This window comes from Mustela lutreola, chromosome 12 (genome assembly GCF_030435805.1).
Source record: "Mustela lutreola isolate mMusLut2 chromosome 12, mMusLut2.pri, whole genome shotgun sequence".
In the NCBI taxonomy this organism is placed as follows: Eukaryota; Metazoa; Chordata; class Mammalia; order Carnivora; family Mustelidae; genus Mustela; species Mustela lutreola.
In genome coordinates this window covers 49,457,461-49,470,475 of record NC_081301.1, presented here as the reverse complement: position 1 = coordinate 49,470,475, position 13,015 = coordinate 49,457,461, and the positions used below count along the sequence as shown (strand labels likewise).

At 38.4% G+C, this 13,015-nt stretch overlaps 1 protein-coding gene across 3 annotated transcripts in view; it reads left to right on the top strand.

Moving 5' to 3' along the window:
* Positions 1 to 13,015, top strand: part of DENND4C (DENN domain containing 4C) — a 142,222-nt gene that overhangs the window by 119,388 nt on the left and 9,819 nt on the right. For all 3 annotated transcript variants that reach the window (XM_059143124.1, XM_059143123.1, XM_059143121.1), the window contains 4 exons: positions 778 to 960; positions 1,733 to 1,928; positions 4,172 to 4,417; positions 5,499 to 5,616. In XM_059143124.1, the coding sequence (XP_058999107.1) occupies positions 778 to 960; positions 1,733 to 1,928; positions 4,172 to 4,417; positions 5,499 to 5,616 (743 nt within the window). The remainder of the gene's footprint in view (positions 1 to 777; positions 961 to 1,732; positions 1,929 to 4,171; positions 4,418 to 5,498; positions 5,617 to 13,015) is intronic.

Below are 13,015 nucleotides of genomic sequence, written 5' to 3'. Positions count from 1 at the left end.
CTCTCTGCAGAGCAGGGAGCCTGATGTGGAGCTTGATCCCAGGACTCTGGGCAGCTGCTTAACACGCTGAGCCACTCGGGTGCCCCAGGGGTTCTAGGTTTTTATTTTATTTTATTTTTTTAAAGACTTTATTATTTGACACACAGAGAGAAATCACATGGAGGCAGAGAGAGAGGGGAAAGCAGGCTCCCTGCTGAGCAGAGAACCTGACTAGGGACTTGATCCCAGGATCCTGAGACCATGACCCAAGCCAAAGGCAGAGGTTTAACCCACTGAGCCACCCAGGTGCCCCTATTTTATTTTTAAAGATTTTATTTATTTATTTGACAAACAGAATCACAAGTAGGCAGAGCGGCAGGCAGAGAAAGAGAAGAGGAAGCAGGCTCTCCATGGAGCAGAGAGCCCAATGTGGGGTTCAGTCCCAGGACTCTGGGATCATGACCTGAGCCTAAGGCAGAGGCTTTAACCCACTGAGCCACCCAGGCATCCCTAGGGTTCTAGGTTTTTATTTTCTTTTTAATTTTTTAAAATTTTTTAAAGATTTTCTTTATTTATTTGACACAGAGAGACAGAGAGATCACAAGTAGGCAGAGAGGCAGGTAGAGAGAGAGAGGGGGAAGCAGGCTCCCTGCTGAGCAGAGAGCCTGACCTGGGGCTCGATCCTAGGACCCTGAGATCATGACCTGAGCCGAAGGCAGAGGCTCAAACCACTGAGCCACCCAGGCGCCCCGGTTCTAGGTTTTTAAAGACATTTTTTTTTTCATTGCTCGTGTTTAGCTTTTTCCTGAAACCAAGTACCTCTGGTGACAGTTTACAAAGCGGCAGCATTCCATTGGCTAGTGAACCTTCAGAGCACAAACCTGTATCTAGTTCAGCAGAACCTGACTTGATCAACTTTATGGATTTCCCAAAGGAAAACCAGACCGTAACTGAAGAAACCATCTCTGCAACTGAATCAAGGTACCACAGGATACAGAGAAGTCTGCACTATAAATTGGGTACCCTTGTAAAAATTCCATTTTTAAAGATAACTTGATGCATATGGGCATAAATTATGGCATTTAAAAAATTCAGTCTTAACATTTTACTATGATGTATTGTTCATATCTAATGAATGAATGTGATGATAAACCATTTTTGAAATTATTGTTTTACAGTGTCCATTTACAAAATGAACTTCACAAGAGTACAAAGTATTTTTCTCTTTTAGTGTAGTCATTGCCAGTTTCCAGAGACCTACTCTCTTTATTGTGAAATATACTACTTCCTCTTAAATACTGATTGAATCAAATATTTATTAAAAGCATGATGCTAAGGACTAAAAATAAAAAAATTAAGATCTGTTCTTTGTCCTTACGTGGATCATGGCCTGGTAGAGGTTAAATACTTATCAAAGAATCTATAATACTTGGTTGCATAATTCTAGATGATTTTGTTTAGTAAAGATGAAATGATGTTTGAATAAAACAACTGAGTGGGCACTTAGTCTTTTAAAAAGAATATCTGTTACTACCCTTTGTCTTTCTCCCACCCTTCACCAGAGTCATCTACTCCATCCTGTTCTTCTGACTCCTTTCACAAAATGCTTGAAGAAAATGTAAATCTTATAAGGTGGTACTGATTGTTCTCCAGTACATTCAGTAGACTCAAAATTCGTTGTAGAAAATACTCTAGCTGGACAGGTTTAGATTGTGTTACAGCACAAACACAGCATTTCTTCATTTTTTTAAAGTGATGAAATAAAGAGAGCCAGTGGAGAAGTCCAAACTATGAAAATTTCACCTGCGCCTAATAGTTTTTCAAAGCGAAATGTATCTTTGACTCGAAGTCACAGTGTTGGAGGTCCCTTGCAAAATATTGACTTTTCCCAGCGACCGTTTCATGGCATTTCAACAGTCAGTCTCCCAAACAGTCTGCAGGAAGTTGTGGTATGTAACAAGATGATAATTATCTGTGTATTCATGTAAGTATTTATTAGAGCAGCACATAATCCATAAGTGATAAGAATTTTTCATAAGCAGACTAAGAATTTCTTAAAATTTCAAGTATGTACAAAACTAAACAAAAGAGTGTAATGAATTCCTTTGACCTGCCATCTGGCTTCAGTATTTTCACCTTAGGGTCATTGTTCTTTCATGTATACCTTTATTCACTTCTTTCCTAGATTCTTCTGAAACAAGCTCCAAACATTATATATTCCATTTGTAAATATTTTAGTATATACTACATAGTTCTTAAGAGTAATACAGAAATGCAATGCCTTATACAACTAAAAAAAAATACCAAATTATTCAATCTCTGTTCAAATTTCTAATGGTTTAAAAAAATGTCGAGTTTGTGTGTGCTTTGTAGTTTGAAAAACGATCAAATAATATCTGTACATTACAGCTGATTTGGTTTTTAGTCTTTTTAAATCTGTAGACCCTTTTTTTGACCTTGGAACATACTTGTTGATTACAACCCTGCTAATTAGGGGAAGGCTCCATAGCTCAGGGGTTAGAGCACTGGTCTTGTACAACCCTCCTAATTATCTAGAAGTTTGATCAGAGTCAGGTTTTTCTTTTGTGGTTTATTTTTGTAAGACAGTAGCAGTGGTGGGATGTCCCTCAATAGAAAACATGAACTTTCTTCCTGATGCTGATAGCTATTAATGCCCCATTGCCCAGATCACATTACTCATTTCCAGCTATAAAGGGTGATAGTCTAATTATCTTTATTATATGGGGTACATCTATAAAGAGAAACTTGCCCTTTGTTTTCTGTTTGCTTTTCCAAACACAGAGTTTACTTTGTAAAGATAGGATGATTGATTTTTTTTCCTTTTATTTACCAGTTTTCAAAAAAATTAGTTGGATTCCTACCATTCTCCCAGGTGATCAATTAATTTAGAGGAATAGGGTATCATTATGAACTCACTGATTTATTTTATTTTATTTTATTTATTTTTTTTTTTAATTAAAGATTTTTATTTATTTATTTATTTGACAGAGAGAAATCACAAGTAGATGGAGAGGCAGGCAGAGAGAGAGAGGGAAGCAGGCTCCCCGCTGAGCAGAGAGCCCGATGCGGGACTCGATCCCAGGACCCTGAGATCATGACCTGAGCCGAAGGCAGCGGCTTAACCCACTGAGCCACCCAGGCGCCCCGAACTCACTGATTTAAACATTTGTGTTTACATCATTGCTGTTGCTATCCTTACTAATACTTACCTTATCCCATCTTTGATCAGCTAGAAACCTCTACGAATTGGTGCCCTAGTCCCTTTGATACAATTCTAGTAGCCTTTTGTAAATTTTTTTTAAGCTTCCTTGCCTTTTTTAAGATTTTATTCATTTATTTGAGAAAGAGTGAGAGAGAGCATGAGAATGGGGAGGGTTAGAGGGAGAAGCAGACTCCCCACCGAGCAGGGAGCCTGATGCGGGACTCCATCCGGGCCTCCAGGATCATGACTTGAGCTGAAGGCAGTCGCCCAACCAACTGAGCCACCCTGGCACCCGCTTCCTTGCTTTCTTGTATGACAAGATGTTTCATGCTCGTGTGATATATCTCTTTCTCTAGACATAGAATCAGCCATTTCTCTGAGAAACCCTGGGTCTTTTTAGAGGAAATGGTATTTGGAAACCTCAGCCTGGGCATTAAGGATACTCATTAATGAATTGGTCATAAGCATTTTATTCTGATACAGAGACTAAATTGGATTCTTTCTTCATTTGTTATTTGATTTGTAAGACTGCTCTTTAGTTTTTATTGCAATCAAATGTAAAAGCAGACTTTTACAGGTAGATATAATTATAAAAGGAGTCATCAAATATTAACACAAAGACTGTTCCATTTGTTTAGAGTTTTAGAAAGAAGATAAAGTCAACTTTTGGGGGGAATCATAAAACATCTGGAATATAGTATTTCTTAGAAAAATAGAGAAACTTTCAGTGTTTAAAATAGGGCCTATTATATGGATTATCAATTTTCTTTTATAATCCTTTAACTTCAGGGTATTTATGGTAAAGTATTTTTTTTTCTTTTTTTAGGTTTTCATTAGAGTATACTACATGTAGCACTGGGTCGGAAATCACTGATTTTGAAAGGATAGATAAAGCACAATTTAGAGAAGTACTCTAAAACATACAGAATAGGTAATATTCACTTCTTACTGTATTTTTATTTTTTAAAGGATCCTTTAGGAAAAAGACCCAATCCTCCCCCTGTTTCTGTGCCGTACTTGAGTCCTCTAGTGCTTCGTAAAGAACTTGAATCTTTGCTAGAAAATGAAGGTGATCAAGTGATTCACACATCCTCTTTCATCAATCAACATCCGATCATTTTCTGGAACCTCGTTTGGTATTTCAGACGTTTGGACCTTCCTAGTAACTTGCCAGGACTCATCCTCACATCTGAACACTGTAATGGGGGTGTACAGGTAGGGTACTTACACATGGTTATACTACATTGTGGTTGGTTAGAATGAAGCATAACTTCAAGTAAGAGAATATACAACAGTCACTTAACAAGATGTAGGTTATTTCTCTCTCACATAAAAGTTTGGGTAGGTGGTCTTGGAATGGTATAATGTCAGGGACCTGAGATCCTTCTATCTTTTTGCTCAGCTGCGCATTACCTCTATTTCTAAGTTCTATACCTGGTCCAGGATGGCTGCCCTGTTTCCAACTATCACATCTACATTCTGGCCAGCAGTAAGGATAAAAGTGGATGGAGAAAAGTATGTCTTCTTTCTCTGGGGTAGCTCCTGGAGTTGCATGTAACATTTTATCTATGTATCTGTTTGGCCTGAATTTAGTTATATGGTTATATCTAGTTGAAAGGGTGGCTCCGAAAGGTAGTTTTTATTCTGAACTATCAAATCTCCAGCTGAAATTTTCACAACAACTTTATTTTAAAGGTCTTCTTTTACCCATATTTTTCAGATGATACAATTGAAGATTAGACTAGTTACATGGTTTCTGCAAGGTCACATGAATACTACGTGGTGGGGAGCCAAGACCACAGTCTGCCTGTCTGACTTTGTAGCCCCTACTGTCCTTGGGCTGGGGTGCCTGATCCAGGAGTCACTGCGCTTCCTGGAGTTCCTTCATTCTATGATACTGATTACTGAGAGATGCCCCAGCATACACCAGGGGCACAACACAATCTTTGCTTAAAGCATTATACTCTCTTTTGACTCATTTAAGTTTAGCAGTCTGCACAATAAGATAGTAGAAACTAACCTTAAAATTTGTTGTAGTGGTGACTAATCTTTCAGGTGGCCACTGTGCCAGCTACCAAGTTGTCTTTCCAGTCTGTGGAAGTAGGGATGAGAAACCTGCACTTGAGAAAAATAGGAATATTTATCATTAGACACAAAGAAAGTTAAAATTTTTGCTTAAAATTTTAGGTCCAGAATTTTGAAAGAACTCATTTGTTTTATATAACCAAGCTGTGCTAGACCTACTGGTAATTATTATTATGCTTATGGTGACTAATACTCTCTATTGATCTTTTAGCTTCCGCTGTCATCTCTGTCCCAGGATAGCAAACTTGTGTATATTCAGCTATTATGGGATAATATCAACCTTCATCAGGAGCCGGGCGAACCTTTGTACGTCTCATGGAGGAATTTTAGTAAGTAAAACAGAATTAAAGACCTAAGACTCAAACTGTACGATCCATACAGTAGAATACTATTTAGCAATAAAGAAGAACAGACTGCTGGGGTAAAAAATAAAATTAAGGAGGTGAGAGAAACAAATTATACTACTCTATTTTAAAATTTTTCATGCATTTTTAGTATCTCTTCAATGAAGAGTCTTTCCATTTTAGATCAAATTGATTTGCTCTTTTACTGACCCATTTGACTGTGTCAGGGAGTTGAAGAGTATTTTGTGATCTTTCTGTCAAATGCCAATTTTGGTTAAGTATTGGGAAGGTAAATTCTATATAGTGGAAGAGTAATTTGGATGTGTTGTTGGTATAGGATCATAATTTCAAATATATGGATACAAATCTCAAAGATACTGGCCTCAAAGATTTTCAGCCTTACATTTAGAGCATATTTTTACAGGGCATTTAAAAAGGGATCATCCAGTATTCCAAAGTCCTTTGAGTCAGTAAGACAGCACCGTCCAGTAGCTACGTGAGCATGGTATCAATAGGCAGTTCATGGAAGGAACATTACATGACGTACTGGTTTGCTGGGGCTGCCATGACAGAATGCCAAGGACTGGGTGGCTTAAACAGCAGAAATTTGTTTCTCACAGTTTGGAGACTGGAAGTTAAAGATTAGAATGTCAGCAGGTTTTGCTCCTATGGCCTCTCTCCTTGGCTTGCAGATGGTCTTTTCCCTGTGTGCACCTGCATCTCAGACTAGGCCCCTACCCTTACGACCTCATTTAATGTTAGTTACTTCTTTAAAGACTCGGTCTTTAAATATAGTCAAATAGGGAGTTCGAGGTTCAACTTACAAATTTGGGGGAACATAATTCAGTTCATAACACAAACATGAAAAAATGCTCAGTCTCATTTAGTGAAATACCAATTTCTTTTATTAAAAAAGGGAAAGTACTAACTTAGTTACATCAGAATGGCAAAAGACTTTAATTATTTTATCCAATTTTTTTGAGGATATGGAGGAAAGGAACACTCTGATACATTGTTAGACATGAAAATGATACAGTTCTAGAGAAGAATGTGGCCTATATTATCCGTGCCCTTTAACTCAGCAAATACAGTAAGACAACTCTGTTCTGTAGAAATAAGAGTATGGAAAGTTGTCTGCACAGTGATGCTTACTGTATGATTATTTGTGATAATGAAAAACTTCACATAAATACTTAACAGGAGAGTAATGAAATGTTGGCCTGAGTCATTTGCATACAAGTGCCTGCATCGGATGTCATGTGTCAAGTGGAGAAGGGGCAGGTTTTGGAACAGTATAAGATCTTTTTAATTAAAACAAAACAGCCACTCAAAATACATGTTTTTAATATATACATATAAGAAGGTCTAAAACCACTATTAACAGTGGTGCCTCAGATGGGAAAGGGAACAGTTCACTTTTAAAAATCTATTACTATTTTGCTATTATTACAATTTTCTTCCAGTTCTAAGTAAAAAAAAAAATTTTTCCCTTGAAAATGCTGGTCACAAAATTACGGTTTAAATATATTACAAGCTGTTTTTGTCTTTTTGTTGTTTTAGTTCTGATATTTCTTTGTGGTTTTTTTTTTTTTTTTTTTTTTTAAGATTTTATTTAAGGGCGCCTGGGTGGCTCAGTGGGTTAAAGCCTCTGCCTTCGGCTCAGGTTATGATTCCAGGGTCCTGGGATGGAGCCCCGCATCGGACTCTCTGCTCAGCAGGGATCCTGCTTCCTCCTCTCTCTCTGCCTGCCTCTCTGCCTCCTTGTGATCTCTGTCTTTCAAATAAATAAATAAAATCTATTTTATTTATTTATATATCCTGGGACTCTGGGATCATGACCTGAACCAAAGGCAGTTGCTTAACCAACTGAACCACCAGGTGCCCAGAGTTGCTATTTCTTTAGTTACTTTCCTACCTCTCTTGAAATGCCTAAGTGTTTCAAAATATTTTATAATTTGTGATGGCAATAAAATTTAGAGCTCTCAAGAATGGCCTGATTGGCTGTTTTAAATGAAGAACTGACATGTAAATGACATTGAAAGACACAAGAATTAAGTACTTGGGTGATAATTTCTGGAATGGTAGTGATTTCCAGTGATTTCTGGAAGAGGAGCTTCAGAGATCCACTTCCCAGCAAAGGAACCATAATTGGTTTAAAATATATATATATGTGTGTGTGTGTGTATATATATACATATATATATATATATATATATATATATTTTTTTTTTTTTTTTTTTAAAGGAAGAAGGGAAGATGGCAGAGTACGAGGGTCCTGAGTTACTTTGTCCCACAGACAAACCAAGGCAACAGCTATATCTGTTGTACTAACTCTGAAAATGACCTGAAGACTGGCAAAATGTGTCTTCCAAATCTAGTTGAACAGACCATATCAAAAGGGAGCAGAGGGCAGTTGGGAACCAAACTCCCAGCACAACTAAACACAGATGGGAGGGACATCACAAACATGGAGGAAGGAGGGAATAATAATCCCACTCCTGGCCTTGGGGACGTGGACTGAGAAGACAAGTCCCTGTAATTTCTGGCTCTGAAAATCCGCAGTGTTTAGCTGAGGAGCAAGAGGATTAACTAAAAAGCAAGAGGATGATAGGAAACCGTGTCCCTACTTTTAAAGAGACAGTATGCTGGGTAACTCGCTGGGGACACAGCAGAGCAGCAGCAGTGTGGAAAAAATTACCTAGGGTATATGTGAAAGAGGATTTACTGACTAATCTTAAGATATGTACCAAAGGGGCAGGAATCTGCATATTTCTCCAGGAATGCAAGTGCTGCCAGGCACCTTTTTTTTTTTTTTGCCCTCCCCCAGCCTAGATAGCTAGACACTTGGGGGAGCCAGTATTGTCCCCATGTGCCTTACGAGCACTGCATGCCCACCCTGACATTTCCCGTCCAACCCACCTGCCTCAACCCACCCTCCAAAGTAGCTCCTGCCTTGCCACTCCTGAAGGCAGCCCTGACTGGGAAAGGTGTCCTCCCAAAGTGACTGCTGCCCTGAGGGGCAGGAGGTAAACACGCCCACACACTAGCATGTCTGCAGTTCCTGCATTCTGGCCTCTTAACTGGCTGCACAGGCACTGCACCCAGCAGTGTGCCCACAGCTGTGGTTCAGGCTAATGGCAGAGAGCGAGGCTGAGGGCCAGCCCCACACACTAGTGCATTCATGGCGGCTACAGCTGGACCTCTCAGACCCTGCCTGGTGCACCCACAGTGCTAACTGCAGCCAGCTGGGCTGAGGGCCAGCCTCCCCCCGCCAGCATGCCCACAGCAGTCACAGCTCAGCCACAAGAGGACACACAGAGCCCACAAATAAAGCTCTTGGAGTACCTGGTTCTGGTGATGGGGTGGGGAGAATTGCGCTTTACGGCACCGCAGGACCTCTTCTACACAAGGCCACTACTTTCAAGTCACAGATACAGCTGACTTACCTAATATAGAGAAACAAACAGAATCAGACAAAATGAAGAGAAAGGAATATATCCCAAATTAAAGATTTTTCCTACTCTAGGGAAGGACATGGACACCCAGGTCCAGCAAGCACAGAAAGCCCCTAAGAAGATGAACCCGTGTATACAGAACACAACAAGGCACACAGTTAAAATGGCAAAATTAAAGCTAGAGAATTTCAAAACTGCAAGAGAAAATAAAACTGTTACATACAAAGGAAACCCCACAAGGCTGTCAGCTGATTTTTTAAAAAAGATTTCTTTTATTTATTTATTTATTTATTTATTTGTCAGAGAGAGGGTGGGGGAGGGAGAACACAAGCAGGCAGAGTAGCAGGCAGAGGCAGAGAGTGAAGCAGGCTCTCTGCTGAGCAAGGAGCCTGATGTGGGACTTGATGACCTGACCTGAAGGCAGCAGCTTAACCAGTTGAGCCATCCAGGCATCCCTGTCAGCTGATTTTTTTTTTTTAAGATTTTATTTATTTATTTGACAGACAGAGATCACAAGTAGGCAGCGAGAGAGGGGGAAGCAGGCTCCCTGCTGAGCAGAGAGCCTGACGTGGGGTTCGATCCCAGGACCCTGGGATCATGACCTGAGCCGAAGGCGGAGACTTTAACCCACTGAGCCACCCAGGGGTCCCTGTCAGCTGATTTACCAATAGAAACTTAGCATGCCAAAAGGGAAGATCATGATATCTGAAAGTCGTTAAATGAAAAAACCTACAAAAAAGAATACTGGGCAAGGTTATCATTCAGAATTGAAGGAGAGAGAAAGAGTTTCTCAAAAAGAAAAGTTGAAGGAGTTCATCACCATTAAATAAGTCGTAAAAGAAATATTAAGGAGAATTTTTTAAGTGGAAAGAAAAGGCCATAAATTGAAGAAAATTATGATGGGATTAGATCTACAAAAATCAGTCAAGTAATACACAAAAAGAAATAGGACACTGTACACATAAAACATGGAGGGGGAGTAAACCTCTAGTGCTTTAAAAATGTTTTCAAACTTAAGCAACCATGAACTTAATAATATAGAACGCTATATACATAAAATGTTACGTATGAATTCCATGATAACCACAATCACAAACCTGTAATACATACAAAAAATAATAGCAGAGAAAGCATAACACTAAAGAAAGTCCTGATACTTCAAGGGAAGAGAGCAAGGGAAGAAAGGAAAAGAGAACTACAAAACAACCAGAAAACAATTAACAAAATGGCAATAAGTATATACCTTATTCAGTAATGACTTTAAATATAAATGGACTCAATACTCTAATCAAAAGAGGGTGACAGAAGGAATTTTCAAAAAATGAAAACCCATCTGTGCTGCTGATAAGAGACCCACAGTAGACCTAAAGATAAACAGAGAGTGAAAATGGAGGGATGGAAAAAGATATCCATGCAAATGGAAGCATACAAAACAAAAGCAACTAGGGTAGCAATACTTTTATCCGACAAAAAATAGATTAGAAACAAAGAGTGTGGGGCGCCTGGGTGGCTCAGTGGGTTAAAGCCTCTGCCTTTGGCTCAGGTCATGATCCCAGGGTCCTGGGATTGAGCCCTGCATCGGGCTCTCTGCTCAGCAGGGAGCCTGCTTCCTCCTCTCTCTCTGCCTGTCTCTCTGCCTCCTTGTGATCTCTGTCTGTCAAATAAATAAATAAATAAAATCTTTAAAAAAAAAAAAAAAGAAACAAAGAGTGTAGCAAGAGACAAAGAAGGGCCTTACATAATGATAACAGAATCAGTCCAAGAATAGGATGTAACAGTTTTGAATATCTGAGCACCCCCCTAGGCGCACCTAAATATATAAAGCAAATATTCACAAAAATTGAATTTCATCTGAAAACACACATTCTTTTTAAGTGCACATGGAACGCTGTCCCAGATAGATCAATGTTGGGTTGCAAAACAGTAAGACTAAATTACTAGCAAGCATCTTTCCTGACCACAACAGTGTGAAACTAGAAATCAGATACAAGACAAATACTGGAAAAAAACAGGTGGCGGCTAAGCAACATGCCCTTAAATAAGCAGTGTATCAATGAAGTTAATCAAAGCAAATTAAAAGAAAAAATTCATGGAGATAAATGAAAATGGAAACACCATAGTCCAAAATCTTTGGGATGCAGCCAGAGCAGTTTTAAGAGGGAAGTTCACAGCACCACAGGCCTATGTCAAAAGGCCATAAAAGTCACAGACTAATCTCTAACATCTAAAGGAACAAGAAAAAGACCATAGCTCGAAAGTTAAAAAGAAGGAAATAATAAAGGTTAGAGTGGAAATAAATAGAGACCAAAAAAAAAAAAAAATCAATGAAACCAAGAGCTGGCTTCTTGAACAGGTAAATGAAATTGATAAACCTTTAGCCAAACTCATTAGGAAAAAAAAGAGGTCTCAAGTAAAATCAGAAATGAAAAAGGAGAAATAACTAACACCATAGAACTACAGAGGATTATTACAATACTGTGAAAAATTATATGCCAACAAATTGGACCTAGAAGAAATGGATAAATTCCTAAAAACATAGTCTTTCAAAACTGAGTGAGAAAGAACTAGAATATCTGAGCAGACTGATTACTAGTAATGCAATTGAATCAGTAATCAAAAAACTCCCAACAAGCAAAAATCCAGGACCAGACAGCTTCACATGTGAATTCTATCAAACACTTAAGAGTTAATACCTGGTCTTCTTAGGCTATTCCAAAAAAATATGGGAGGAAGGAAAAACTTCCAAATTCAATCCACAAGGCCATCATTATTACACTGATACCAAAACCAGATAAAGACACTACCAAAAAGATTACTTACCAATATCCCTGATGAACATAAATGCAGAAATCCTTAAAATATTAGCAAACCAGATTCAACAGTATATTAAAAGGATCATTTATCATGATCAAGTAAGATGCATTCCAGGGATACAACAAGGATTCTATATTTACAAATCAATTAATGTGATTAATAAAAGGAAGGATGAAAAAACATCATCTCATTAGGTTCTGAAAAAAAGAACGTCATTCATGATAAAAACTCTAAATAAAATGGGTTTAGAGGGAACATAACATAAAAAAGCCATATATGAAAAACCCACAGCTAAGATTATACTCAGTGGTGAAAACTGAAAACTTTCCCTCTAAGATCAGGGACAAGACAAGGATGTCTACCCTTACCATTTTTATTCAACATGGTACTGGAAATCCTAGCTGTGGCAGTCAGACAGGAAATAAGACATCCAAATTTGAAAGGAGGAAGTAAAACTACACTATTTGAAGATGACATGATATTATATAGAGAAAACCTGAAAAACTTGACCACAAAACTATTAAAATTCAGTGGAGTTATAAAAGTAATAGCCAGAGGGTGCTTGGGTGGCTCAGTGGGTTAAGCCTTTGCCTTCGGCTCAGGTCATGATCTCAGGGTCCTGGGATCGAGCCCCCCATCGGGCTCTCTGCTCAGCGGGGAGCCTGCTTCCCCCCTACCTCTCTCTGCCTGCCTTTTTGCCTACTTGTGATATCTCTCTGTCAAATAAATAAATAAAATCTTTGAAAAAAAAAAGTAATAGCCAGAAATTGATAACATTTCTATACACTAAAAACAATGTTGAAGGAAGAGAAATTAAGAAGACCCTTCTATTTACAATTGTACCAAAAAGGATAACATACCAAGGAATACATTTTACAAAGTAAAAGACCTATACTCTGAAAACTGTGGGACGGTGATGAAAAAAATTGAAGATGACACAAACAAATGGAAAGTTACAACATATTCATGGATTGGAAGAACTGATCTCATTAAAATGTCCATACTGCCCAAAACAATATATAGATTCAATGCAGTCCATATAAATATGCCAATAGCATTTTTCACAGAACTGGAAAAAATTATCATAAATTTGTATGGAACTAAAAAAGATCCCA